This window comes from Phodopus roborovskii, unplaced genomic scaffold (genome assembly GCF_943737965.1).
Source record: "Phodopus roborovskii unplaced genomic scaffold, PHOROB, whole genome shotgun sequence".
NCBI classification, from domain to species: Eukaryota; Metazoa; Chordata; class Mammalia; order Rodentia; family Cricetidae; genus Phodopus; species Phodopus roborovskii.
The window spans coordinates 3,885,358-3,909,490 of NW_026126651.1; the positions used below are offsets into that span (position 1 = coordinate 3,885,358).

A 24,133-nucleotide genomic window follows, 5' to 3' on the forward strand; every position below is an offset into this window, starting at 1 on the left:
ATAACAGTTCAGTATGAGTACTAGCTGCTAGTATACAATATAGTTCTTCAATTAAAAGATATAGCCAGCCCATGGTATACACATGATGATTGCAGTCAATGCCCGATCTAGCCAGCTTTCCATTCTTACTATGTCTGTACACAGGATTTCCCTGGGATATTTTGCAGTCTGGTGTAATAAAGAAGTAAGTGCAGTTTGCATGATCAAGTAGCTTTGGCTCCTAACTTCTGTAGGATGACATGTGCCAACTATTTTAGTTGTGCTCTCTAATGTGGTGATGGGTCCAATGAACACCTACTTATTTCTACAGTAAACTTCTAAATCACAAACGAAAGGATGAAAGACCTGAATGGAAATGGCATAACGTGACAACTTCCACAGATTGCACTTGATGGGAATCTCATGGCCTGTTTGGAACTCATATTTCTTTTTTAAAACAGCAAGACTTGCTTGGTTGGTATGTTTACATGTTTACACCACATTTTTAAGATTATTTTGTGCAATCACAATTAATGTAATCATAACACCAGAAACAAATCCAGCAAGTAGCGTCGTTATGAATAATCATCTTGGTCCTTATAGGCGTATGCATCTTGTGCTCCTTCCTGAACAAATTCTTCTTTTTTCTCCCAGCCATTAGGCCAGCCTCCGTTCTCCTGTGTGGTAGCACCGTAAGACTTGGTGGTGCCGTAATTTATATAATTCTGGGTGATGTCCCCCGTCTCTTCATCCAGCTCATCTTCATGAATGAAGCCGCATTTTTCTTCACTTGTTTCCTCGGGGTCTGCCCAAGGTTGTTTCTCTCCTGAGGCAAATATTGCATAAAATATGACTCCGCCATAGTGGACCAGTGCAGCAATGAGGAAGACGTACTGCCACTCTTCACGGGACTGTGGGGGGAAAGCAGGGCTGTGAGAGCGGACTTTAGAGTGGAAGGCCACCCTGGGGACACGCTCTGCCCTCAAGCTTTTCATGAGGCACTATCTTTGGGGCCACCCAGGTCGGGCAAACCCTTTGATATTAAACTGTTTGTCTTATTATTTAAACATTTAAGGTAAAAGGTTGAAAATAAAATCTTAAATAGATAGCTCCTCTGCTGAGTTCAAAAATAGTCTCTTTTATGTTTATTAATCATTTTTTTAAAGTTTTCCTTTTGGGGAGGGGGGTTGGGGGAATTCACTATGTAACCGAAGCTGGTCTGGAAATGAGGGTTCTCCTAACTCCCCTCAATGCTAGAGTGACAGCCATGCACCATCTTAGCCAGTACTCCATTGCTTTGTCTTTCTCATTCATTTTCCTCATTTCCAAATGTTAAAAACTCAAATTTGAAGCCCTATATGTACATATAAAGACAGCTAAATAATAGTATTCCACATAAAACTGCCTCAGAATCTGGGTTAAGATTGATAACATCCTTGTCACAACAAGGATATCAGAAATACGTATTTTTTTTTTTTTTTTGGTATAAGGCCCTAGCTTGTATACTTAACACTTCTAAATAAATAAATAATCAATGTATTTAGGAAGGGCTTGAGAAAACCTTGATGAATGGTTGGGGACGTGGACCTTCCTGGAGCTACTGTAGAGATCTGTCCCTCTGGGTTTAATTTGTCCTTCCTACTTAGAGGTGGGCCAAAGCTGCTTCCCAACCATCAGAGAGCATTTCTACAATGGAACCACGTTTACTCCTACCTTGTTCTTTGTCATTGCACCAACAATGATCGGGCAGACCATCCCCGACAGTGTGCCAACGCCATTTGAAATGCCCATTAAGATACTGGCGTACCTTGGAGCAATATCCAAGTGGTTAACATTGAAACCTGAAACATACATAGAAACTTGGGCTCAAGGCAGCATAAATGTCTAAGAAGTGAATATCTGGTACCGAGCATCAGATCACATCTTCCCAAAGGGTACTGGATGCATACCATGTGCTTTTCATAACTGCATTCAAGGGCACCATGAGAAGGAAAGGACATGGAATCTCTTTTCCAGTACTTACTATGGCTCACTGACAAGCATTCTCTTAAGGAATTGATCAAGTACAACAAAGAAACAGTCAGAAGGGGAAAGGTGAACAATAGCGTTTCTAAATGATGTTTCCAGATGTTATAACTGCTGTCCAGCACATAGATAAATATTAGCAACGATCAAGACGAATATAGACAAAGAGGGTGACTCTTACCAGAGATAGCAAATCCACTGAACCCTACTGCAAGCACCAAGAAGGAGATGGCCACCCCTCTAGTGTGAGAGTAGCCAACAACCAGAAGCAGGGTGGCTTCCATGCCAAAACCTTCGGAGGCAAGCATAGGAGAGCATTATGGTTTTGAGCATTTTTTACAATGTATTTTGATCATATTCTTCTCCTCCCCCAAATCTTCCCAGAGCCACCCGCTACTTCCTTACCCACCCAATTGTGTCCTTGTTTAAAAAAAAATAGACAAAAACAAACAAAAATCCTATTAAGTGGTGTCCATAGGCTGTTGGGTGTGTGGCCTTCCGCTGGGTTATGGTCTGTTTATTAGGACTTACACTCCCTAAGAAAACTGAGTCTTCCTCTCCCAGCAACTATCAGTTGCCAATGCCTCCTCAGTAGGGGTGGGGCTTGGTGTCCATCTTCTCTCAGTGCAATAGTGGCATAAACATAATTGGATTAGCAACTACTGACATGACAAGTCCTACTCCACAAGATTAACCCGTGTGTGGCACCATTATTGGGCCAAGAACCTGAGGTTAGACAAGGCATAGGCCCGATGGGAGACCTTTCTACTTTAACTTTGCTAAATCGACATATTAAACTAACTCCAAGTGACTTACTTACCTTAAAACCTGCATATTGACATATCTCTCAGCCCTCATCAGAGAAACCTTCTGTTCACAGTAGATAATGATGAACACAGAGACCCACAACTCCCAAGGTGTAGAGGATAAGACACCACAGAATTCTCAGCACCAAGCAGAACATAAGTACTGTGCATGCTCGCACATGCACGCGCGCGCGCGCGCGCACACACACACACACACACACACACACACACCTTCAAATGCTCAGGTATCATTGTGGAGGAGGGCACAGAAAGAGTGTGAGGGACAGAGAGAGTGGATGACTAAAAGGAAATGGTGTCTTCTAGACACAGCAGGGCAGCCTCACATATGAACTCACAGTCATTGTGACCGTATGCATAAAACCTGGACAAGCCCAAGTCATTACTATAGCTTTTAAAATTACAAAATTATAGTGTAACTTTTCCAAGTAAACCAAGACTACTAACAAACTCATACCAGTTTGGACAGTCTACCTTAGAAAGACATGATGATAATAATTTGTGCCAGAGATTATTGGGCTAGGGAGGTTTATTACTATATGTACAAATGACTTTGTTAAGTGTTGAGTGTTGAAAAACTTGGCCGTGGGAAAATGATTTCAAATGAACAATGAAGGTGCGGGCCTAACTGCCATGCAGTAGTCTAACACACGCAGAAAATCATATTCATGTGTATGTAGATCACAGGACCCTCAAACAGGAACATATGCTTACCACTCCGCACACACTTACCACCACAATTCATGATCTTTCTCACTGTAGTTGTTGAAAGAATTTGCTTGCTTCTTAGAAAATCTGCAATTTGCCCCCCGATAGGCACAATGATCGTCATGACAAGGTGTGGGACCGCAGATAGCATGCCAACCTGACAAAAGACCAGAGGGAACAAGAGTAAGAGAGAGTGGGCAATTGAGTGACCCTGGCTTCCTGTCTCTGTCTTCATCTGCTCCTTATGAGCCAAGGAAGGAAGAACACCGTTTCCAAACGCACCCTCACTCTCCTAGAGTAAGCAGTAAAGTCCACAGAGCAAATCGCAAAAGCTAAGTAAATTTGCTTTGATCCTTTTTCTGTAATCTTAGAGAAGAAAAAAATTTTTATTGCTACATTATGATTCAGTGCATTCTGAGTTCATGAATCAACCCTTCTGAATCTTGTCAGCGAGTGAGTCACACTTGTTTATCCATCTCGTATCCTTAAGTGTGTTTGCACAAATGCATCATTAATGAGAGGAAGAAGGCTGAGGGAGAGATCTAGGGAGGAAAAGATGCCTTTGGCTGTATTTAGATTTTTTTACTTTATACAAAAGGTGAAAGACTACACATTTGCATTTTAAGATACCTCTTCTAAGTTTCATAGCATACATTTCATTTATGGAAACTCACACAAATTCTTCAATTTTACTTATTTGCATCAAGTGTTGTTATACCATGGTATGCAGTCTCTAAAATGATTTCATAGAAATTAGGACAATCCCAAATCTAGCATGCTTTCAACACACATTTTTAACAATTAACTATGAACAAGAGACAGTTCCCTAGGTACTGATGGGGAGGAGATATGAAAAATAACACATTTAAATGGGCTATTGCCATATGAGTGGAGGTTCTCACTAGAGTATATTTTTGAGGCACAACTTTTGGCAAAGGAAAGACTAGAATGTATTGTTTGTGTTTCAGCACATCTTCCAAGTGGGTTATAGGGGATATGATATACAGATTCTGCTTTTGGTTTACAGTGACATGCAGAATATTGTTCATGCTCGCAAATGAGAGTTATGGTCATGACTAGTTGAGAGAGGAAAGCAATCCAAGGCAGATTCAGATTTGAACTGTTGAGTTGTCTATTCTACTTAGGATGGGAGCTTTTATAGTTGTATTATTGAATAGGAAAACTGAGATTGAAAAGGCAGTTTTTAAATAGTTCTACCCAAGTCCAAGGACTGAGCTCTTAGTGTGGATTTGCTCAGCAACTATGAAAAGGAATTTTAAATCAGATATTATATATAAGCATACTGGTTTGCTTACAAGTAGGTGTTCAGGAAATGTGACAACATAAATAAAGGTATAAGGTAAATTGAGTATATAGAAAATATTGCTTTGGAGAATAACATGTTGGAAAAACATAGTGGTCCCTTATTCTTAGTCACCAGAGGTATATGTCAAAATTCAACATAAATGAGGAAGATGCTGAAGAGAACACACACATGTAAATGTTTTCTCAGAATCCCATGTTATGCTTTCGTTTTACAAATGCAGGCTACCTGCTTAAGAGTGACATTTCCTGTCATTAATTACTCTTTCAGCAAAGCCAGGAACAAAACTGAGAGGATCTAACAGCTAGAGGCCGCCGAGAGGAAAGCTTTGGTCCTAGTTTGGGTGCGTGGAAGTATGAAATCTTCTAGATTCTTAGGCAAAATTTCCTGCAAGTTATCCATCAGCTCTGGTGACTTATCAATAAATCCTGCACACATTATCTGTCTGATCTATCTCCTCTCGGATTGTCTTTAGTTTGTTTTTTTGTTTTCATGAGAGTAAGGTGGCTATTTATCATCTAAACCTGTTCTTAGTAGTCCCAGGTCCCCAGACACTACTCTTCCCTCTTCTGTGCCAACTCCATCTGAACCGTGTTTTGACACTGTTGGGAGGCAGAGCATGAAGTACCCTCTCCAACTGAGGAGCTCAAGGGAACAAAATGTCTCCTTTCATCTGATCCTCCCCTGTATTCTGACGTTTAATGGTGCTCATTAAAATCCTAAAATTGACTTTGCTATGATTTGCCACTCTCAAAGGAGCTGAAAATACATACGTACTACCATAGCAAAATACACACACACACACACACACACACACACACACACACACACACACAGAGATAGTTCACTTATGTGTATGCATACATTAGGCCCTATATATAACTACGTAATACTGTGTGCAGTGTGTACATGCCTGTGAGTATTGCACATGGACTTATGTTGTCTTAACTAAGTAAGCCTATTTGGAATGAAGATTAAGGTAGGTTTCCCCTGTGTGGTTCCATATATATGATATATGTGTTAAAGCTCTAGCACATAGATAAGAAAATTAAGGATGAGAGTTATTCAAAGACCAGCCCCAAGTTGTAGGTCAATACTTCATTGTGCAGCTTAGGTCCAAAGTCACATGATCTGGACACACCTGGATGTCCTAGGCCCACCATGACCTCTTCCAACTTTTTTTTTTCAAGTTGGAGAATTTAAAACACTTTTTACCCACTTACCATGATGCACGGAGAATGTAACTGAAACTTTAGTTTAAAAATAAGTGAATTGATCGACCCATGCATAAGTTCATTTAGTTTTGAGAACTACCCTGATTTTATTCAAGTGTTTTCAATTCATTGGGGGACATGAGCCCAGGAAGATCATTTCATTACCATCAGTTGGCACCTCTCCCCACCCCCACGAGTCCTGGCTTTATTAATAGCTGCCGGGTGTCACATTTGTCCTAGATTATGAAAATGGACTCATACCTCCAGCAGTCTTTGTTGAGAGGTGTGAGACTCTCAGAGGTCCCGAGGCTGCCCTGCAATGTTTGATCTGCTCCGGGGAGAAGAGGCTGGCCTACAGCAGCCATTCTTCTCAGGGAGAGGGGAACTGTTTCCCTAGAAACCGCTGCTTCAAAAGAGCTCTTAGGCCAGCAACTGCCAGGCTCAGGCTTTCTCTAGCCCAGCTCTCAGATAGCCTTTCAATATGACACAATATGAACAGCTCAAGCCCACGCCGGACTTATGTAATGACACAAGGAGAAATGGCATGATTGTTGCCAGCAAAGGTAAATGGATTCAGGCCTCAGCAGAGAGCTGCACACAGAGCTCAGAGCTGGCACTCAGCACTGTCCTGCTAAGTGTGTGACTCAATGTACAGGTCAACTGACGTGTGACACTGTAAAGGGGATCAAAACAGAAATGGAATGTCCGTGTCCTAGGTCTATAACTAGTCAATATACCTTTGGGCAGTTTCAATAATCACCCTCAGTTCTGTTTAATCATCAGTCAGACAGAAATGATGATAGCTAGCCATCTGGTCTACCAGATGAGGTTATTCATGATTATGAAAGAAACTTCTAGAATTTCACATCCCTATACAAACGGAGTGTTTAAAGTTGAGTTCTCCCTTATAGAAAATCTGGAAATGGATTTATTTCTGTGTCTGTAAACAAACATCTTGCATGCCCTGTGTGTGTGAATTGGTAAGATTTTTGTTTATACTACAAAGCTGCAAATATCGGGAAAGAGAAGCAATGTTGTATTTCCGAATAGCACTAAGTGTCCTATAATAGTCTCAACAAATACTTGTTAGATTAAATTGGATGAGCAAAGTGCAAGGGCATTTTCAGCTTTTTGATTGCTAAATGTAACTTTCAATTGGACACAGAACACGGAAGAAGAAGAGGTGGATAGTAACCCAAACACAATTCCATTAGACTAGATTGCCTTTCTTTCTAGCAGTTTGATTGCCTCGGCCTAAAGATTGTTGTATTTGTTTGTAGGGAAAGGGCTGCATTGTTGCTCAGACCCATTGAGACATAAGCTACAGGAAGACAGAGATGAGATTTTTTTCCCCTGGATACCCAGAACTAGAGAGATATTTCTAGCAGGCAACAGAATAGGACACTTGCAGACACACCATGCAAGCACGCGCACACGCGTGTGCACACACACACACACACACACACACACACACACACACACACACACACAAAATTACCTGGAGGTAAATCATCAAGGTTAGAGGACAAACTTTTTGTTAAAGAAAGGAATATTCACTTAATACAAACATTCTCCCATACTTTAATGAGGTGAATTTGTACATACCTTGCTGATTTCAAATCCAAAAACTTCCTCAAAATAAGCTGGTTGACTGATGAGCAGTAAATAAAAAGTCCAACTCCTACAGAAGTTGGCAACAATTATCGCGTAGACGGGCATGGATGTGAAAAACTTCCTCCACGGGGTCTTGAATTTCTGAAAGTTCAAAGAGTGTAACCTGTTTTAGAGTTTTCAGACTTAATGTGGTGCTTTCTGTTTTCAGGTGCATGGACTGGAGTGCGAGTGTGAGAAGAGATGGTAATGACAGCTTCCCACTTCACCTTGGGCGGTGAAGAGTCATTAAAGGAGCAAACAAAGCACCAGTCTATCCCTCTGAATAAGTACTATGGTTTCTAAAGTATGTAAAATTCCCATATATAGAAAATAAATTCCAAACCCATTGGTTTTAATGTCTAAGATTTTAAAGCAGTTTTTTTTTCTCAGCAAAATACGACCAAATCAGTGGCTTTGTGATATCTAAAATGCTGAAAGCTGGATGTACTTGGACAAGAAAGAAAATATAAGAACCTGTTATTGCCTATTCTCTCTGAAGTCAGCTGAGACATCATCTACCTGTAAATTCCCTTGACAGTTAGTGGAGACCATTACATTTTATGACACTAAGATATAAGTTCCTGAAATATCCCATGATGTTGAAGGTCACCAGGTACAGCCCAGGACATCATTACCAGCTAATTATGACATTTGGGTCTTTTCAAAATAAAAACAAAATACCTGGGGATGGCCGTGGTTATACTATCTTAAAAATTAAACCTCATACACTTAATATTTTAGACTTCAAACTATTTCTTATAGTCACAGATATTTTCTCAGTTACCTCATAGTAAAGACAAAAGCTGTCGCTGCCAAAGATACTCTCCTAAAATAACCTCATTCAGAGTTCTATCGTGTCCTTGTCATGATAAAATGACCAACACAGGAAGCAAATTCTCTCACAGACTTAGTAATTATTTCTTCATGTTGAACCCTGTAATTGTTAGTATTAAACTGTCTGTGCTTAGACTTTCAAAGATCACTTCAAATATAGCATAGTAAGAAATCATGTAAGAAACATGCACCAGTAATATATAATAAACATTGTAGCTTTTGGTAAGTACTTGTTCTGTGACAGCATGATTGGTAAGCTCCAAGGGATACGTATGTTTTTTTAATCCTGTATGTCATAAATGATGAGGATACTTCACAGATAAACAAAAATGGCTAAATACTGGAATGTGTGCATCAGAATACCTCTGTGTATGGAGCAGGTAGAAGTCAACAATTCCTTGTTCCTACTGAGAGAGTACTTCTTTGCTTATAGCAGCATTATCTTCCCTGATGCTACATTCTTCATACGGTAAAGCAATTCCCCAACAGAAGTATCCATTTCTAAAAGATTTATTTTGTAATGTGCATATTTGGTCTGAACATCTGTCTGTGCACCACATGAGTGCCCAGTGCCCACAGAGTTCAGAAGAGGGGTATCAGATCCCCTGGAACTGGAGTTACAGATTGTCATGAGCTTGCTCTGCAGGTGCTGGGAATTGAACCTTAGTCCTCTGGAAGAACAGTCAATGCTCCTTCTTAACCACTATCTCTCCAGCTCCCAACTATCTTATTTTATGGCTTAAAGATTGCCGGGAATTACAAGAAGGTATGCAGCATCCTGACAATGTGCTGTTTATTCAGATGCTTTGGGAATATGGTTATGATAACAACTTGTCCATGTACAATCCCTAAATTTTCCTATATTTATATCATGTTTAAAATTATTCCCTAGAGAACAACATAAAAGATTTAAGTCATGCGGCTGACGGTAACCTGTGATTTTTCATTGGATGCACACGCAGAGCAAGGGATTATGAAAGACTAGGAAGGCAGAGTGATTCTCACAGATGTTAGCCGGGCTGTGCATTAGAAATTTGAATGTGGCCATGAATTAGGCTGTGTCGGTGAGTCACTGCTGATTGTGTTACATCCTGTAGATCTCTACAGAGGAGAAGATGGCACATTCATGGGACAAGAGTTTGAAACTGTCCAGAAAGGTAAAAGTAAGCAGGACAAGATGCCAACTGTGCTTGTACCTATCTAGGAGCCTTCTGGATACTGAGTCCTCATACCGCATGCCTCTTCAGCAGGCTATAATTCAAACCCAGACCTTGAACATGCTTGGGTCAGGCTAGAGATCCCAAACTCTGAAAACAGGCCACATCCCTGAGACACATTCCATAAACCTTCCCATGCTCCCTATCTGCTGACACAGTTGCTGCTGGTCAAAAGACATCCGGTTCTCCTGTCCGCTGGGGCCCACCTTTCTCTCGGCTGCATCAAGAAGCACACTGTTCTGGTGCCCCTGTACTTGGTAATCTCTCCGCTCTCCCTCCCTCCCTCTGGAGTATTTTGGGTGCCCTCTGTGGAAACTCCCTGGCCAAAGATTTCTGGGTCAATACCGATGCTGGCTTCAGAGAAGCATTGTTGATTGTGTCAGCAGTGCTCAGACAAAACAATCTGTGACTGTGTTGACTGCTTTGTTGTGCGCAGTGTTTGGTTCAAAAGAACTTGAAACGTAAGTTCTACCTACATTTGATCTTATTTTAAAATGTATTTGCCAAGTGACATGACTATATGAAACCTAGTAAGAAGAAAGATACAGCGCTTTTAACGGACAACGGGGTATAGGAAGTGGAAAGCCAAACTAAGCCATGCTTCTAAACCACTGGTCCTCAACCTTCCTAAGGCTGTGGCCCTTTAATGCAGTTCCTCATGCTGAGGTTATTTTCCTTGCTACTCCGTAACAGTAATTTTGCTACTGTTATATATCATGATGTGAATTTTTTGGAGATAGTGGTTTGTCAAAGGGGTCACAACCCACGGGTTAAGAAATACTTCTCTAACCCATCTATTTTTATATTTCATTTTTCATTCTGAGAGAGGTTGGGGAGAATGGATGGGAGAGACAGAGAGAGAGAGGGGGACAGAGAGAGACAGAGATAGACAGAAAGACAGAGAGAGACAGACAGAGAGACAAAGAGAGAGACAGAGAGAGAGGGGGGGACAGAGAGAGGCAGAGATAGACAGAAAGACAGAGATAGACAGAAAGACAGAGAGAGACAGAGAGACACAGAGAGACAGAGAGACAAAGAGAGAGACAGAGAGACAAAGAGAGACAGAGAGAGACAGAGAGAGAGAGAGAGAGAGAGAGAGAGAGAGAGAGAGAAAGAGACTGGTGATCGGTACCAGACTACTTCTATTTAATAAGGAACTGTAACGCAGTTAATCCAGGATGGTAAGATGAGCCGTACAGATAGGCATAGACACCATCGTGAAATGCTTACTTCCATTGCACCTAACAGATTTGCGCTCTCTCCAATGCTCTCTTCTATGTATCTCCGTTCTTCATCTGTAATGGTAGGGTGCTTTGCAGGACTCTCGTAAGACACCAGAAGCCAGAACATGTACCAGACCATGCCAAAGCTTCCTGCAAGAAAGGGTTGACAAGGCGATGAAAGGCAGTTGCCAGAAATACAGTTAACAGCCAAAGGTCGAAGATTAACAATGATCTCAATGGGAGCCATTTGATGTGGTGTGGGTAGCTGTCTTTAGCAACTGCTTTCTGTCCTCTGCCTCTGGACATCTCGAAAGGCTGATACCTCGGTATATTTTTGTCTCTAATTAAGCAGCACTGATACATGGGAAACTTACAAGCAACTACTGAATGATAGAAGTTGGGAGTTTAGTCACACATCTCATATTCTGTCACTGAGCTGCTCCAGGCTGGACACAATGCCACACGGCAGAAGGATAATGAGCAAAACCAAATTATTCATTTTGGAGAATTTCATGAAGTGAGAGGTGAATCTTTTTCCTGTTTGCTGACCTTCAATGTACAAAAGTGGTTTAAATTTCCAGAGAGGGAGAAATGTCTGTTCCCCTCTCCGCCCAGCACTTCTAAAGGTCATACACTGTTTTGAAGTAAAACACAGAAGAGTTTTCTGGCCTAAATGACCATGTCCGATGAACACAGGCCTCCACAACTAATACGGAAGCCCTTCACGTGATGTGACCTACACCGCATCCTAGCTCAGACTTGGCCGATCGTTCTTTTGGACTGACAGAAATTACATTTCTGGGCCATAAACTGTTTTCTCTGCATTCCCGTCCCCATCTTTATTTATCACCATCAGCATGGATGCACACTCTCACTGTGCATTGTAAATCTGTATACATCAACATGAGGAGGAATTCCAGGGGATTTATCCTGCTTTCCCCACTACCCGCCATCACATTTTTCTTGCAATCTCTTCCCTTCATCCCTCAGGTAACAATCTAAATGCTCCTGAGCTAACTAATACTTCTTCACATTTCTCTATTTAGTCTCCAAGACATCTTCCTTAACCCTGCACAGAGCTTCTGGTGTGCTCCCTTCCTTTTAATTGCTGAACCCAAAGCAAATGTGAGGCCGGATGTTGTGTGAATCTCTTATATATGTAGTTATTGTGGCAGGGTTTTTCTAGGCTTAAATCCTGTGTCGTACGTTGATTGTAGAATTCAATGAGCATCAGAGTCACTCGAGACCTCCACTACAAACCGGAAAGGTTTAAGTTTTCTGATCCAGGGTCCCGTTACATGCTATAGTCTGACCTCTAAATCAGAGTCCTACTGCCTCGGCCTCTAAGTGCTGGGATTTTAGTGTGTACTACAAGGTCCAGTGAAAAGTAACATCTACAAGCATCCTTTGGGGGGGGATGCTGTTTCAATCTCACAGAGCAGTGTGTGTCAGTCACACAGTGAGCATCCACTAACTGAGAGTCTATCATTTGATGAATATTAACACCGAGTTCCTGTGATGTCTCTAACCGCTCGCTCGTCATGCTTGCCCATACTTCATGTCATGTATGCCACATGCTCATCACTACCATGAACCTGTCTCATATCTTGTGTCCTATGCCACTTGGTGCTGGGTAGCTATTACTTTCCCCATTTACTCTACTGTCCAAGTTCTATCGCACCAACTTTTCAAACAAAAACGGAATGTGTTATTCAAGATCCAGTTTTTGTTGCCGATAGCAATCAAGCATTCTCTGTGTGATTTTTCAAATATCTAATGCTTGTCCTTTGATTCATTATCAATGATAAATATTAAATGAGATGTAATGAAACATAATGGCTTACTTAAATTAGCATTCCTTTTCTTTTAAAAGTACATTTTATGGAAAACAACTTTTTAATACATTTTCTGATCATAGTCTCCACTCCCCCAAATTCTTGCAGACCTCCCTCACCTTCCAACCCACCAAACTCCATGCCCTTTCTTTCTCTATTTAGAAAACTTGCTTTTCTGCAAGAAACAACTACCATTTGAGATGTGCCTACGACTTTAGAGTTCCATCGTGTCATCAAGTAAGTCATAGACTAAGCCAAATCAGGGTAGCAAGTAGCCAGACAAAGTACAAACTGTGTTGAATCACAGAGCCTTGTGAAAACCTAATGAAAAAGTTCTCTCCAGGAGCCCAGAGAGATGGCCCCGCAGGTGAGGACACTTCCTATCACCTTTGAGTTCTGTTCCCAGAATCCACGAGGCAGAAGCAGAGAACTGACTTCTACACGTGGTCCTCTAACCTTCGTGCACATGCCATGGCGTGCACACACACACACAGAGAGAGAGAGAGAGAGAGAGAGAGAGAGAGGGAGGGAGGGGAAGGGAGAGAGACAGAGATGGAAAGAGAGGGAGGAAGAGAGAGAGGCAAATACATATATGGCTTACATTGCTGGACATTTACAGGTCCAAATTTCTGTTAATGGACTCTTCACTACCCAAAGAGCCCTCATATGAAGCAATTATTTGGTAACGTTCTCCAGGAAGATGAATTTTCCATTTTGAGACTTTCTCAACACGGGAACAAATGTGGATGTGGCCAAACTCAGAGAGCTTTAATTTCCGTGACTGGTTACTACTGACACTGTATCACAACTGATAGATGGATTGGCAGGACCACCATTCTCCTGCCTGCCACACCCATTCAGCTGAGGGAGGCAGAATCAAGAAAGAGAGGTGAGTTGGGGCTAACCCCTCAGCAGCTTTCCAACAGGAGCCTCTTCCTCCCCTCACGATCAGAAGCGTCGCTCACTATAAGATCCCTTACTACAATATCACTTAGTGTAACGTCAGAGTCTCAGGAAGCAACGTCTCTTCAGAATATAGAGTTTTTAAGGCGAGCGCGTAGATAAATTGTACGGTGTAAGCTACCGTGTTCATCTTAGCCTCTACATAACTCTATTGCAAGCAAATGTGACATACCATACACATAAAATACCGAAGACCATCCAGTGTACTGCACAAGGATGCCAGCTAAGGGCATCGCAATGACCGCGCCAGCGTAAGAACCTAGAGAGGAAGGGATGAAGGAGGAAAGTGAGTGAGAACAATGAGAGCAACACAAGTTTTCTCCTCACGTGTGCCGGGACTGACACGCACACGCACATGCATGCACACACATGCGCACACACACGCACACGCACGCACACACACGCACATGCACGCACACACGCACACACACGCACATGCACGCACACACGCACACACACGCACATGCACACAAGGCACACACGCACACACATGCAGATGCACACACGCATGCACACGCGCACACACGCATGTATGCACACAAGCACACATGCGCGCACACATGCACGCACACACGCACAGTGCACACGCACACATGCACACGCACGGACACACGCACACGCATGCGCGCACACACACATACCACATACGCGCACACGTGCACACACACGCACACACACATGCGCACACGCGCACACACACGTTCTATCCACCCCCACCAAACATCCAAAACCTCCCATCGCACCTGTGTAGATAGGACATAACAGACAACCGTAGCTGGGTGTGGACTGGGAGGTGATGAAGAGCACTTACTGCTCTCACAGAGGACCTGTGTTCTGTTCCCAGGCCCCACACAGTGACTCACAACCATCCATCACTCCAACCCCGGGGATGAGGTGCTCTTCTCTGGCCTCCCAGGACAGCAGGCACACAGATGCTGCACTTACATGCATGCAGACAAACACTCCGACAGGTCAGATCAAAGGAAACAGATCTTTCTAGAAAGGCATGCATTGTCTTGCACTACAAGTTTTATCTTCACATGGTGTTTTCTGCTTTTATTTTAAAAAAACTGATTGTGCAAACAGTATTTCAGATAGCGACAAAAACTGCAATATTTAAAGTCTATGAACGTAAGCCTTAATATCTACAACTTCAGAATCTACAGATAATAACATTACTGATAATTTATTATTGGTGGGTTGTTTACAGTAGCTCTGAATTTTAAAGGGGATTTCTGTTGTCTCTTGGTCTGATTTAGAAATGGAACTTTTCTTGCCTAACTATCAGGGGCTCAAAAAGGATTTGTTTTCAGGTGGCCAAGCATGGTGGCACATGCCTTTCATCTCAGCAGATCTTTGTGAGTTCAAGGGCAACCTGGTTTAAATAGGGACTTCCAGACCAGTTCTGCATAGCTATCTCAAAAATAAAAAAAATAAGTAAACAAATAAAACTACCAATTAATATATGCGAAAGGTCCAACTTCTAAAACAATACAAAACGCAACGAAAAGCTGATTTAAAGATGCCATTGAGAATTACGGAATTAAAAAAGTGGTCAGAAACCAGACACTTTTGTAAATAGATTTATCAGCTTCAAATCCCTATCTATGTTGTCCCTAACTGTGAACCCACCACAGCTACACAATGCTCACCACAAAAGGAGGTGGTAGCCAGCCTACTCCTCTCCAAAGGAGGGGCCCACTTGCTCCATATCCCGTGACAGGCTGGATAGGTGACACCCTGTAGTGGGAAAAACCAACATGGGCAGTTAGGATGCAGAGCCATTGGAGTGAGCACACCCCCTCCCCCAGCCTGACTCTAATCAAATGGTACAGGCCCTTACAGAACCAATGGAGTTCTGTTTAAGACATTTTACCCAGACCATGACTGCACAGAGCCTCTTCAGATGTCCCCACCCGTCAGGCTTTCCTCTTATTCTAATTTTCTTCTCATTAAAGCAGAAGATAAGATTGCCTACCAGTTGGTTTACCTGCAATCCTAAATACTTTGTGAAATTTGGATGCCTTTTGTGAGGCATCATATCAAGTGGTTCCCAAATACAAAGACCCTAAATAGGAATTCAGCCATGTAGAAACTGAAGTTAATAATAACTAGCTTTTTCTATAATTTTGATTTTATCGCATTTTTCCCCTCCATTTTGGAAGGAAGAAGAATCCTCGCAGTGTTTTTATATTTATGTGGCTTTTCTATTTCCATCCCACTCCAGGTAGAGAAGGCACAGTTTATAGGTCAAACTTGGGTTTTTAAATGCCATTCCTTCTTCAAAGTGTTCAGGATACTACATCAAGAACCAGTTGTATAGTTACATGACCAAGAATATGCTAAACAAAACCCTTCAGTGTATTAACGGAAAACAGACTTAAAATTCTCAAGGGGGCTGGAGAGATGGCTCGGCAGTTTGGTTCCCCGCATCTATCCATAACAGTCTATGACTCCGGCTCCAGGGCATCTAAGTCCTCTTGCCTCCTCTGGTGCCTACCCTCATGTGTGCATACCCATATGTAGACATGTACACCTACCCATAAAAAAAACGATTCAAACCTTGATCCTTCCAGAACCACTTTCAAGTCCTAGGGATGCCTGTTTAGCATGCATGCATGGGACCCTGGGTTTGAGCCCCAAACACATTGATCACCTTACATTCCCAGTGCTTCAATCTTTATTTTAACAATATTCAGTACGGTTAATATCTATTTATACACGAAGACCAAAATAAGCTTGCAGCTTTCAGTTTTAGCCAAACTTGAAACGATGCCACCCTGTAGTTCTTACCTCCACAAGCCCCTGCAATATCCTAACGAAGATGACGCATCCATAATGCACTCTGGCTGCTGACGGGATCAGCATATTGAGGGTAGAGGTAAGCAGTATTGCAGCCCCAAAGACCCTGGAAGACAGAGATGGGAAGATGTGTGACTCAGTGTGACTCAGACAATGCAAAACTCCTCAGGTCAAGCTAAGTAGTTAAGAAAAAACTACAACCGGTTTTAAAGTAGATGTTCCCCTAAAAGAATAAAATAATTCTTATGTGGATTGCCTAGCTGTCATAGATGGGTCCTTGAATTACCTTAAAGTTGTACATTATTTATGTTCAAGAAACACAAGTATTGGTCAAAGGCAATCATAGTTTATACTCCAGACATCACAAGGTTAGATCTCACGGCAGGTGTTTATCTTAATGTACCAATCAATGTCAATTCTCATTCTCCTCCTCCTCGTTCCCATTTTTTCTTTATTGTGGGATACAAAGGTGAACAAATTCTGTCTGAAGTACGCCCACAGGATTGTATATCCACAACGACTTAAGAAACAATTGGAAATAAAACCGTTAAAGATTTCTTTTCTTTTTGCGGGTATAATTTTCATTTAATTTAATTATTTTTGAAAGCATCCATAATTTTCATTCTAAGGAATAAAAATGCACCTTCCATGAGAGTATCAGAACTGATGCCTTGTGTAGAAGTTTGAGGAACACGCTCTTCCCAAGGCTCTAACAAAGCGTTACCGAGTCACACTTGGACCTTTCGGTTCAGTCTGGGTGGGTTGCCTCGAACATGTTACATGAGTTAAAAACTTGAGTTTCTGAAGGAGCCATAATGAGTATTAACCTGATACTGAAATTTGATAAATGAGTTTATGAAGGCCTGGTGCAGAGCAGCTCTCTTCCCGTCCAACAAAGAGCGACTGAGGCAGGTAATTCTCTTGAAAATTTGCAGCCACATCTGTCTTCCTTTCCTCCTCACTGGAGATAGGATGCTGCGCCTCATGTATTCACAGCCATGGCTACTGAGTAGGTGTGCTCTGTGTGGAGTCAAAGACGGTATGGTATGCTAACATTGGAGGGGAGAGCACGTTTGTCTTCTCGTAGCTATTTTGGGGATAATTTGGATTAAATTTACTTTCTATAAACAGAACTTCCTGCCATGACCTTCTTTCTATTGGGAAGAGCTTTAAAATGGTGCGGTCATTAAATTAGTTGGAAAGAGATGAAGTTTTAGTCCTTTCGTTAGTTTTGAGTCTCGACTTCTGGGCTACTGAGATTCTGTAGGATAACCCTTAGTTGTAGGATGCTGGCTTACACATGGAGTGATGTCTAGTCCATCCTTGACCTTTACCCAACAGGTGCAAATGGTGTTCTCCCTCTCAACTCCAACAGAAAGTGTGTGCAGCAATTAAACAAGTATCACTTAGCACACAAAATCAGCCCCTAAGTGGAATCAGTTATGAATATCTGTTGAATGCCAACCACAATCGGAGTTAAATTTAATGAAAGCTTATTTGAGAGAAACCATGCTAAGACCTCACAGGCTGTAACCCCACAACCAGTAAAGGTCACAGCAACACAGGTATAATTCACCCATCTTATACATAAGAACACAATCCTTGCATGTGCCCTTTACTACAGAGTCCACCTTCGGCCTGTAGTGCTTCTAATTCATAACCACATGAAAATAGCTGAATGCTTCTATGTTATGAATTCCCCACTGTCATTCTAATCATTGCCATCGCTTCTGAAAGTACACTGATTGTATCTAACTGAGCAGGAATACAGTGTATCAAACTTTTGGAAGGTAAATGAGATTAGGATCTTATTTAATTTTAGACAATTGCAATGCAAATTATTCAAAGTAATGAAATTTTGAAGCAGCAGGATTCATGAAAGCCTTTAGCTCCCTCTTATCACACCGCCAAGACTAATGAAGCTCTTGCATTCACGGCTCACCTGTGTACGCGGCTTCAAACCCTCATTTGACTGAGCATATTGTGCTCAGAAAGAAAAAGAAGCTTTTCAGAGCACTTGCCATACTTTCCAACTCTATGATCTCAGCTAATCTTCTTAGCTGAGTTAGACTCTCTTTTCATCTTCTTGTTTCTCAAATAAGGTTAAGTGCCTCAGCAAGCCTGGTCAAGAAAACAGCAAGCGATGGAGCAGAAATTTGAACCTAGGCCCTTGCTCTTTTGTTAAGGATATTACTGATATTCAAGGAAGACCCATAGTGCACCAGGAGAGGGAAAGAGAAAAGCAAGGAATCCGGAAGCAGCAATCACCAAACACAAGTGGAAACGATATTCTACCAAGGGTGAACAAGAAGCCAAGCTTTTGATGGAAAGTCTTCTAGCCAGGTCTTAGAGAGGAATACAACAAAGAAGAAAGAAATTGTAAAAGGAAGGAAGGAATCACAGGAGCTCAAAACTGGAAGTGGTTATATTATGGATGACCATACATAATTTATTATGTACTGTGTATGTACTATGTGGTGCCTGGCTTAATGGATGGCATCTGAGAACTGCATGATTTGGCATCGTCATCCTGCAGGCAGAGGACACATCTACACAGATGAAGAATGTCTGCAGCTCTAGGCAACATAACTAAACACAGTAGGTAGTCCATCTTTGACTGAAATGTCACTATCGGACACAAGGCTGGACCAGAAAACAGGGCATTATTGAAGATGGCTGAATGTGTGGTACAGGGTATTAAGGAACAAGAAAAACAGAGCAGCTGTTGGCTGAAGAGAACCGAGGAGCCCAGATGGGACACAGGTAGGATGTGAGGCCATCAACATAAAAGTGACAGTTTGGAATGAGCACGCCGGATGAGATGACTAAGCCCCTAACGTGAAATGAGTGTACAGCTGAAATTGAAGGGTGGGAGCCATATGACCCAGGAGGTCAAAAATGATCCCATTTTCCTGTCACAGAAGCAAATGGCCAAACCCGCTGACAGTGGTAATAGGGGATTAAGGCTGGCATACACAGAGCAAACAAATGTTTGTAATATGCGATCTTTGTCACTTAATAACTGCATGACAAGCAAGCTGACAACCTCTCTGGCCGCTGATTCCCTGCCTGCCACAAGAATTGAACCTCATGCCCCTCCTGACCGTAGACCTAGAGGAAATGATGGCAGCACGCAGACGCCACGCCTGCAAACACATATTTATGACTTTAGCATAACTATTCAAGATAACCAAGGCTCAAATTAGTTCACAGGCCCACTAACCAAAGCAGGGTGAAAGAAAATATGGGGCCTACACAACGGCATGTTACTCAGCCGTAGAGAAAAGGGTATGTCTTGCAGGAAAATAGATGCAAATAGAACGCATGCAGAAAGGTAAGGCAGGCGTGGAGAAACAAGCGACTGCTGAAGATTTTCAACTATGTGGAAACAAAATTTTATAAGATTTGCTGTAGTGGATGACTACAAGAAAACCATGTTAAAAAAAAAAAAAAAAAAAAAAGCAAAACCAAAACCAAACCCGACAGGGAAGTTCCGTATAGCCATTATGGCGACATGCACAAAACCTTTGCAAGCTCGAGACAGACAAATCCTATCATGGGGGTGGGGGTGGTCATGAATTCTCACCCGTAACTGAAGAGCTATTGGCACTTGGTAGCTGCTGGAGGTGGACAGTCAATTTTCGTTAGTGGAACCCTTGATAGGTTGACTACACTCCAGTGGAAGGCTGGGTACCTATGACCATATGAGCAACACAAGCTGGACTCGGTGAGTTGAGGGGAAAGAGAACACAAAGGTGGTTCTCTTTTGGTGTGCCTTTAGGCATGGAAGAGGGGATGGATCTGGGAAGAAGTTAGGGGAAGTGGTTAAATATGATTGAAGTACACTATGCAAAATTCTCAAAGAACTATGAAGGAATAAAAATAAAATGTATGGAAGGAAAAAACCCACAGGGCAACAGAAGGCAGAGGGTAGAAGGCAAACTGGATAGCTATGGAGATTCATAGCAATAACCATGTGTTTATGAGATTAACTTGTACTCAGCAATCGCCTTTTAATAAATAAAAAGGAACTGTGTAGTGATTAAAATAAAAAGAACAGCACAGCACTGTGCAGGGTTAAGAATGTTGGCTTTAACCCAGACCTACAGGGCCTGGATTCAGAAGTCTCCTCTGTCATTGTCACCAAGAGACAGGTATAAAGGAGCTTGGGTAAGGTTCTGTGCTCCATTCACCGTCCTGAGAACAGGAATGTTATACACGACATACGCAGAAGGGTGTAGAGCATCCTAAGCACTTGAGGGGTATTTCATTGTAGAAGGGAAGCATAGGACAAGTGTGTTGACATAACTCCTAAGGTTGTTCAAGATGCAAGTCCGGATCCGACACAAACAAAATGTATCCACCCATGTAAGCCAGTCAATTATGAAAAGAATGTGTGAATGAGCTCTAGACTCCCACTTTAATCCATTGACCACGCCATTAAAAAGCTACTCCCGGGGCCATGCAGATGGGTCAGAGGGTCAAGACACTCGCTGCCAAGACTGAGGACCTGGTTGTGACTCCCGAGAGTCACATGGGAGAAGACAGAACCAACTTTCCCAAGTTGTGCGCTGATTTTAGCACGTGCGCTATCGCACACTCTACCGCAAATAAACAAACAAGAGTTTGGTTTTTTAAGAAAGCCGTTACTGCTAGCCCTCCTGCACAAATGGCGTAACCAGGACACGGAGAGCCTCGGCAGCTCCCCAGGTCATAAAGACAGAGAGCTGAGAATGGCATGCTTGCTGGATCTGTCTGTAGAATTCAGACATCCTATCCCTAAACTCAGTTATCCCCTAAGAGTAGCAGTGATGTGCTAATACCAAAAGTGCCAGAAACACACACACACACACACAGAGAGAGAGAGAGAGAGAGAGAGAGAGAGAGAGAGAGAGAGAGAGAGAGACACACACATACACAGAGAGAGAGAGAAAGAGAGAGACTCTGAGAGCTGTCCCTGCATCTTCATGACACTACCAGCAGGGCGGGTCACTATAAAACACAGTCGACTTCCACTAAAGAAAGTCTAGATTTCAACAAAGAAATGAAGGACACCCAAGAACAGTTTAGCACTGTGGTGGCGACACTCCAGCAAATGTGATGATTACTAAAATAGATTCTGAGGCTCAGCTGCATTTCTCCGAATCCCGGTGACCTTGCTGGCTCTGCCCCGAGGTTCACTGCTTTAACAGTACTGGGTAACCCCAGGCCTAACAAAAGAGGGTCTATGTAGTGGAGGCCCTACAGTACAGGGCAGAAACGGGGGAAGCAGAAGCGCATGCTGGAATGAAAGATGCCATGCTTACGTGTTTGTGTGTGTATTGGTGCCGAGGCCAGAGAAGAACCTTGGGTGGCATTCTGCAGGAGTCTCTATGTTTCACGGGACAGAAAGAACCTAGCACTCACCATGCAGGCCAGGCCAGCTGGCCAACAAGCACGTTCCAGCACTCCGCCTGTCTCTGTCTCCCCAGTACAGGGACTATGAGAGCTTACCACTGCACGTAATGTTTTCACATGGGCTGTGGGATGAATTACAGGGCCCGATGCGTGCAGCATGTACATTACCAACTGAGCTATCTTCAAGGTGCAAAATTAGCAAAGAGTTAAAGCTGATCCAGACCCAAAGTTTTCAGCCTCGTTTTGCCTCTGCTGCTTGCTCTTCAGAACGGCTGAATGGCAAGCATGTTTTGCTTGAGGTATTCATACAGCCTGACTTTGTGCCAGTTAAAAATGGAGCTGGAGACACAACGCAGTGGTAAAGAGCGTTTGCTGTTCTTCCAGAGGAGCTGAGTTCAGTACCAGCATCTGTGTTGGTGGTTACAAGCATGGTCACTCCGGTTCCAGGGGACTGGACACCGTTTCTAGCCCTTGTAAGTATGGACCTATACAAATAAAAGTAAATACCTCTTTTTTAAAAGAACATGGTTTAGGGAGTTACAGCGAGAGATTTGAAATATAAACGAGTTTCCTACAGAGGATGCCCCTGGGTGAGGGAGTGGCCATCACCGACAATTCTAGGTCTCACTTTTTGCACCTGTGAATGTAAACATTTAAGTTCCAGTCAAGGGACCACCATGAAGATGAAAGGAACGTGTTCTGGACGAGGTCTATGCTGTGCAGAGAATTCGCATTCCTCAACCCCGTTTTGTCCTTATCAGCTTTACCCCAATTAGATAATGCTATTTCCAATGGTTGCAAAATGCACGTGGTTTCGTGTCATACTGAAGGTCTAGAAGCTTAAAGTGCACGAAACAAATACTGTGGGAATATTATCTCCCATTATGTAGCACTGGGTTGGTTGAGATCCATTAGTCTTTTAATCTATGCCCCACAGTCCCTCAAACATATGGTGGGAAATCAGTAATGAGATTAGAAAGCAGATAGAGCTCTGTAACCTTATTCTTCAATTCCCCCCTCACACACATACAAACACACACACATACATACACCCACATACACATACAAACACACATACATGCACACACACATACATACACACACACACATATAAACACACACACATACAAACACACACACAAACACACATATACATACAACATACACACATATACATACACATGCAAACATACATACACATACAAACACACACACATACATACACACACATACACATACAAACACACACACATACATACACACACATACAAACACAAACACATACATAAACACACATACAAACACACACACACACAGCTACTTTGATTTCCAATTGGTTTCCTTCGACAGATGTCCCTAAAGTACTTAACAACAATTTTTTATAAGACTTAATTATTGTTTATCTCCATCCCCCTACCACAATTGTATCTTGAAGGATCGAGCCAGCTATGTGCTTGTTCAAGCTGTGTGGTTCTGGATAGAGGGCATATTCTAATGAAGTTAGCATTCCGCACATTTGTGCAAAGACCCTAATAAACATGGACCAATGACCTGGTGTGTGAGCAATAATAAATCTTTGCTCTTTAATTATTCTCTGTCTGCCTCAATGCCTTCTAACCAGGTGGTCATTCTTCTGGTTTGTTGTTGTTGTTTGTTTGTTTTGTTTTTAACTTTTAAAGTCATAGGCTGTTGTTCTAATGTCCTGTCAATTCTAGAGGGCTGAACTACTTTTCCTAGATGACAGAAGGTTTGCCAGCCCTGGATTAAAATCTAGGTATTCCTGATGAAAAACCCTTACTTGATACAATTCTGTGTTGTTTTGACTTCTTTTTGATAGCCCATAGCTAACTTCTGAGTTAAAGTACAAGCATGAGCTGGGCAGTGGTGGCGCACGCCTTTAATCCCAGTACTCAGGAGGCAGAGGCAGGCGGATCTCTGTGAGTTCAAGGCCAGCCTGGTCTACAGAGTAAATTCCAGGACAATCAGCGCTACACAGAGAAACTCTGTCTTGAAAATCAGCAATAGCAAAAAAAAAAAAAAGTACAAGCATGAAAGCCTGAGTTCAAATCTCTAGAGCCCAGAAAATCCAGTTAGTGGGCCTCAGAAATGTCACTGTGCCTATGGTGAGACAGGAG

The 24,133-nt window shown here is 42.4% G+C and overlaps 1 protein-coding gene across 1 annotated transcript in view; it reads right to left on the reverse strand.

The window, feature by feature from the left end:
• Positions 1-420: 420 nt before the first annotated feature.
• Positions 421-24,133, reverse strand: part of Slc17a6 (solute carrier family 17 member 6) — a 37,397-nt gene continuing 13,684 nt past the window's right edge. Inside the window, exons 4-12 of the mRNA XM_051174281.1 lie at positions 16,593-16,707; positions 15,452-15,539; positions 13,972-14,058; positions 11,009-11,151; positions 7,680-7,829; positions 3,561-3,693; positions 2,186-2,296; positions 1,693-1,820; positions 421-890 (exon numbers count right to left, since the gene is read on the reverse strand). Coding sequence (XP_051030238.1) covers positions 555-890; positions 1,693-1,820; positions 2,186-2,296; positions 3,561-3,693; positions 7,680-7,829; positions 11,009-11,151; positions 13,972-14,058; positions 15,452-15,539; positions 16,593-16,707 — 1,291 coding nt within the window. The 3' untranslated portion in view covers positions 421-554. The remainder of the gene's footprint in view (positions 891-1,692; positions 1,821-2,185; positions 2,297-3,560; positions 3,694-7,679; positions 7,830-11,008; positions 11,152-13,971; positions 14,059-15,451; positions 15,540-16,592; positions 16,708-24,133) is intronic.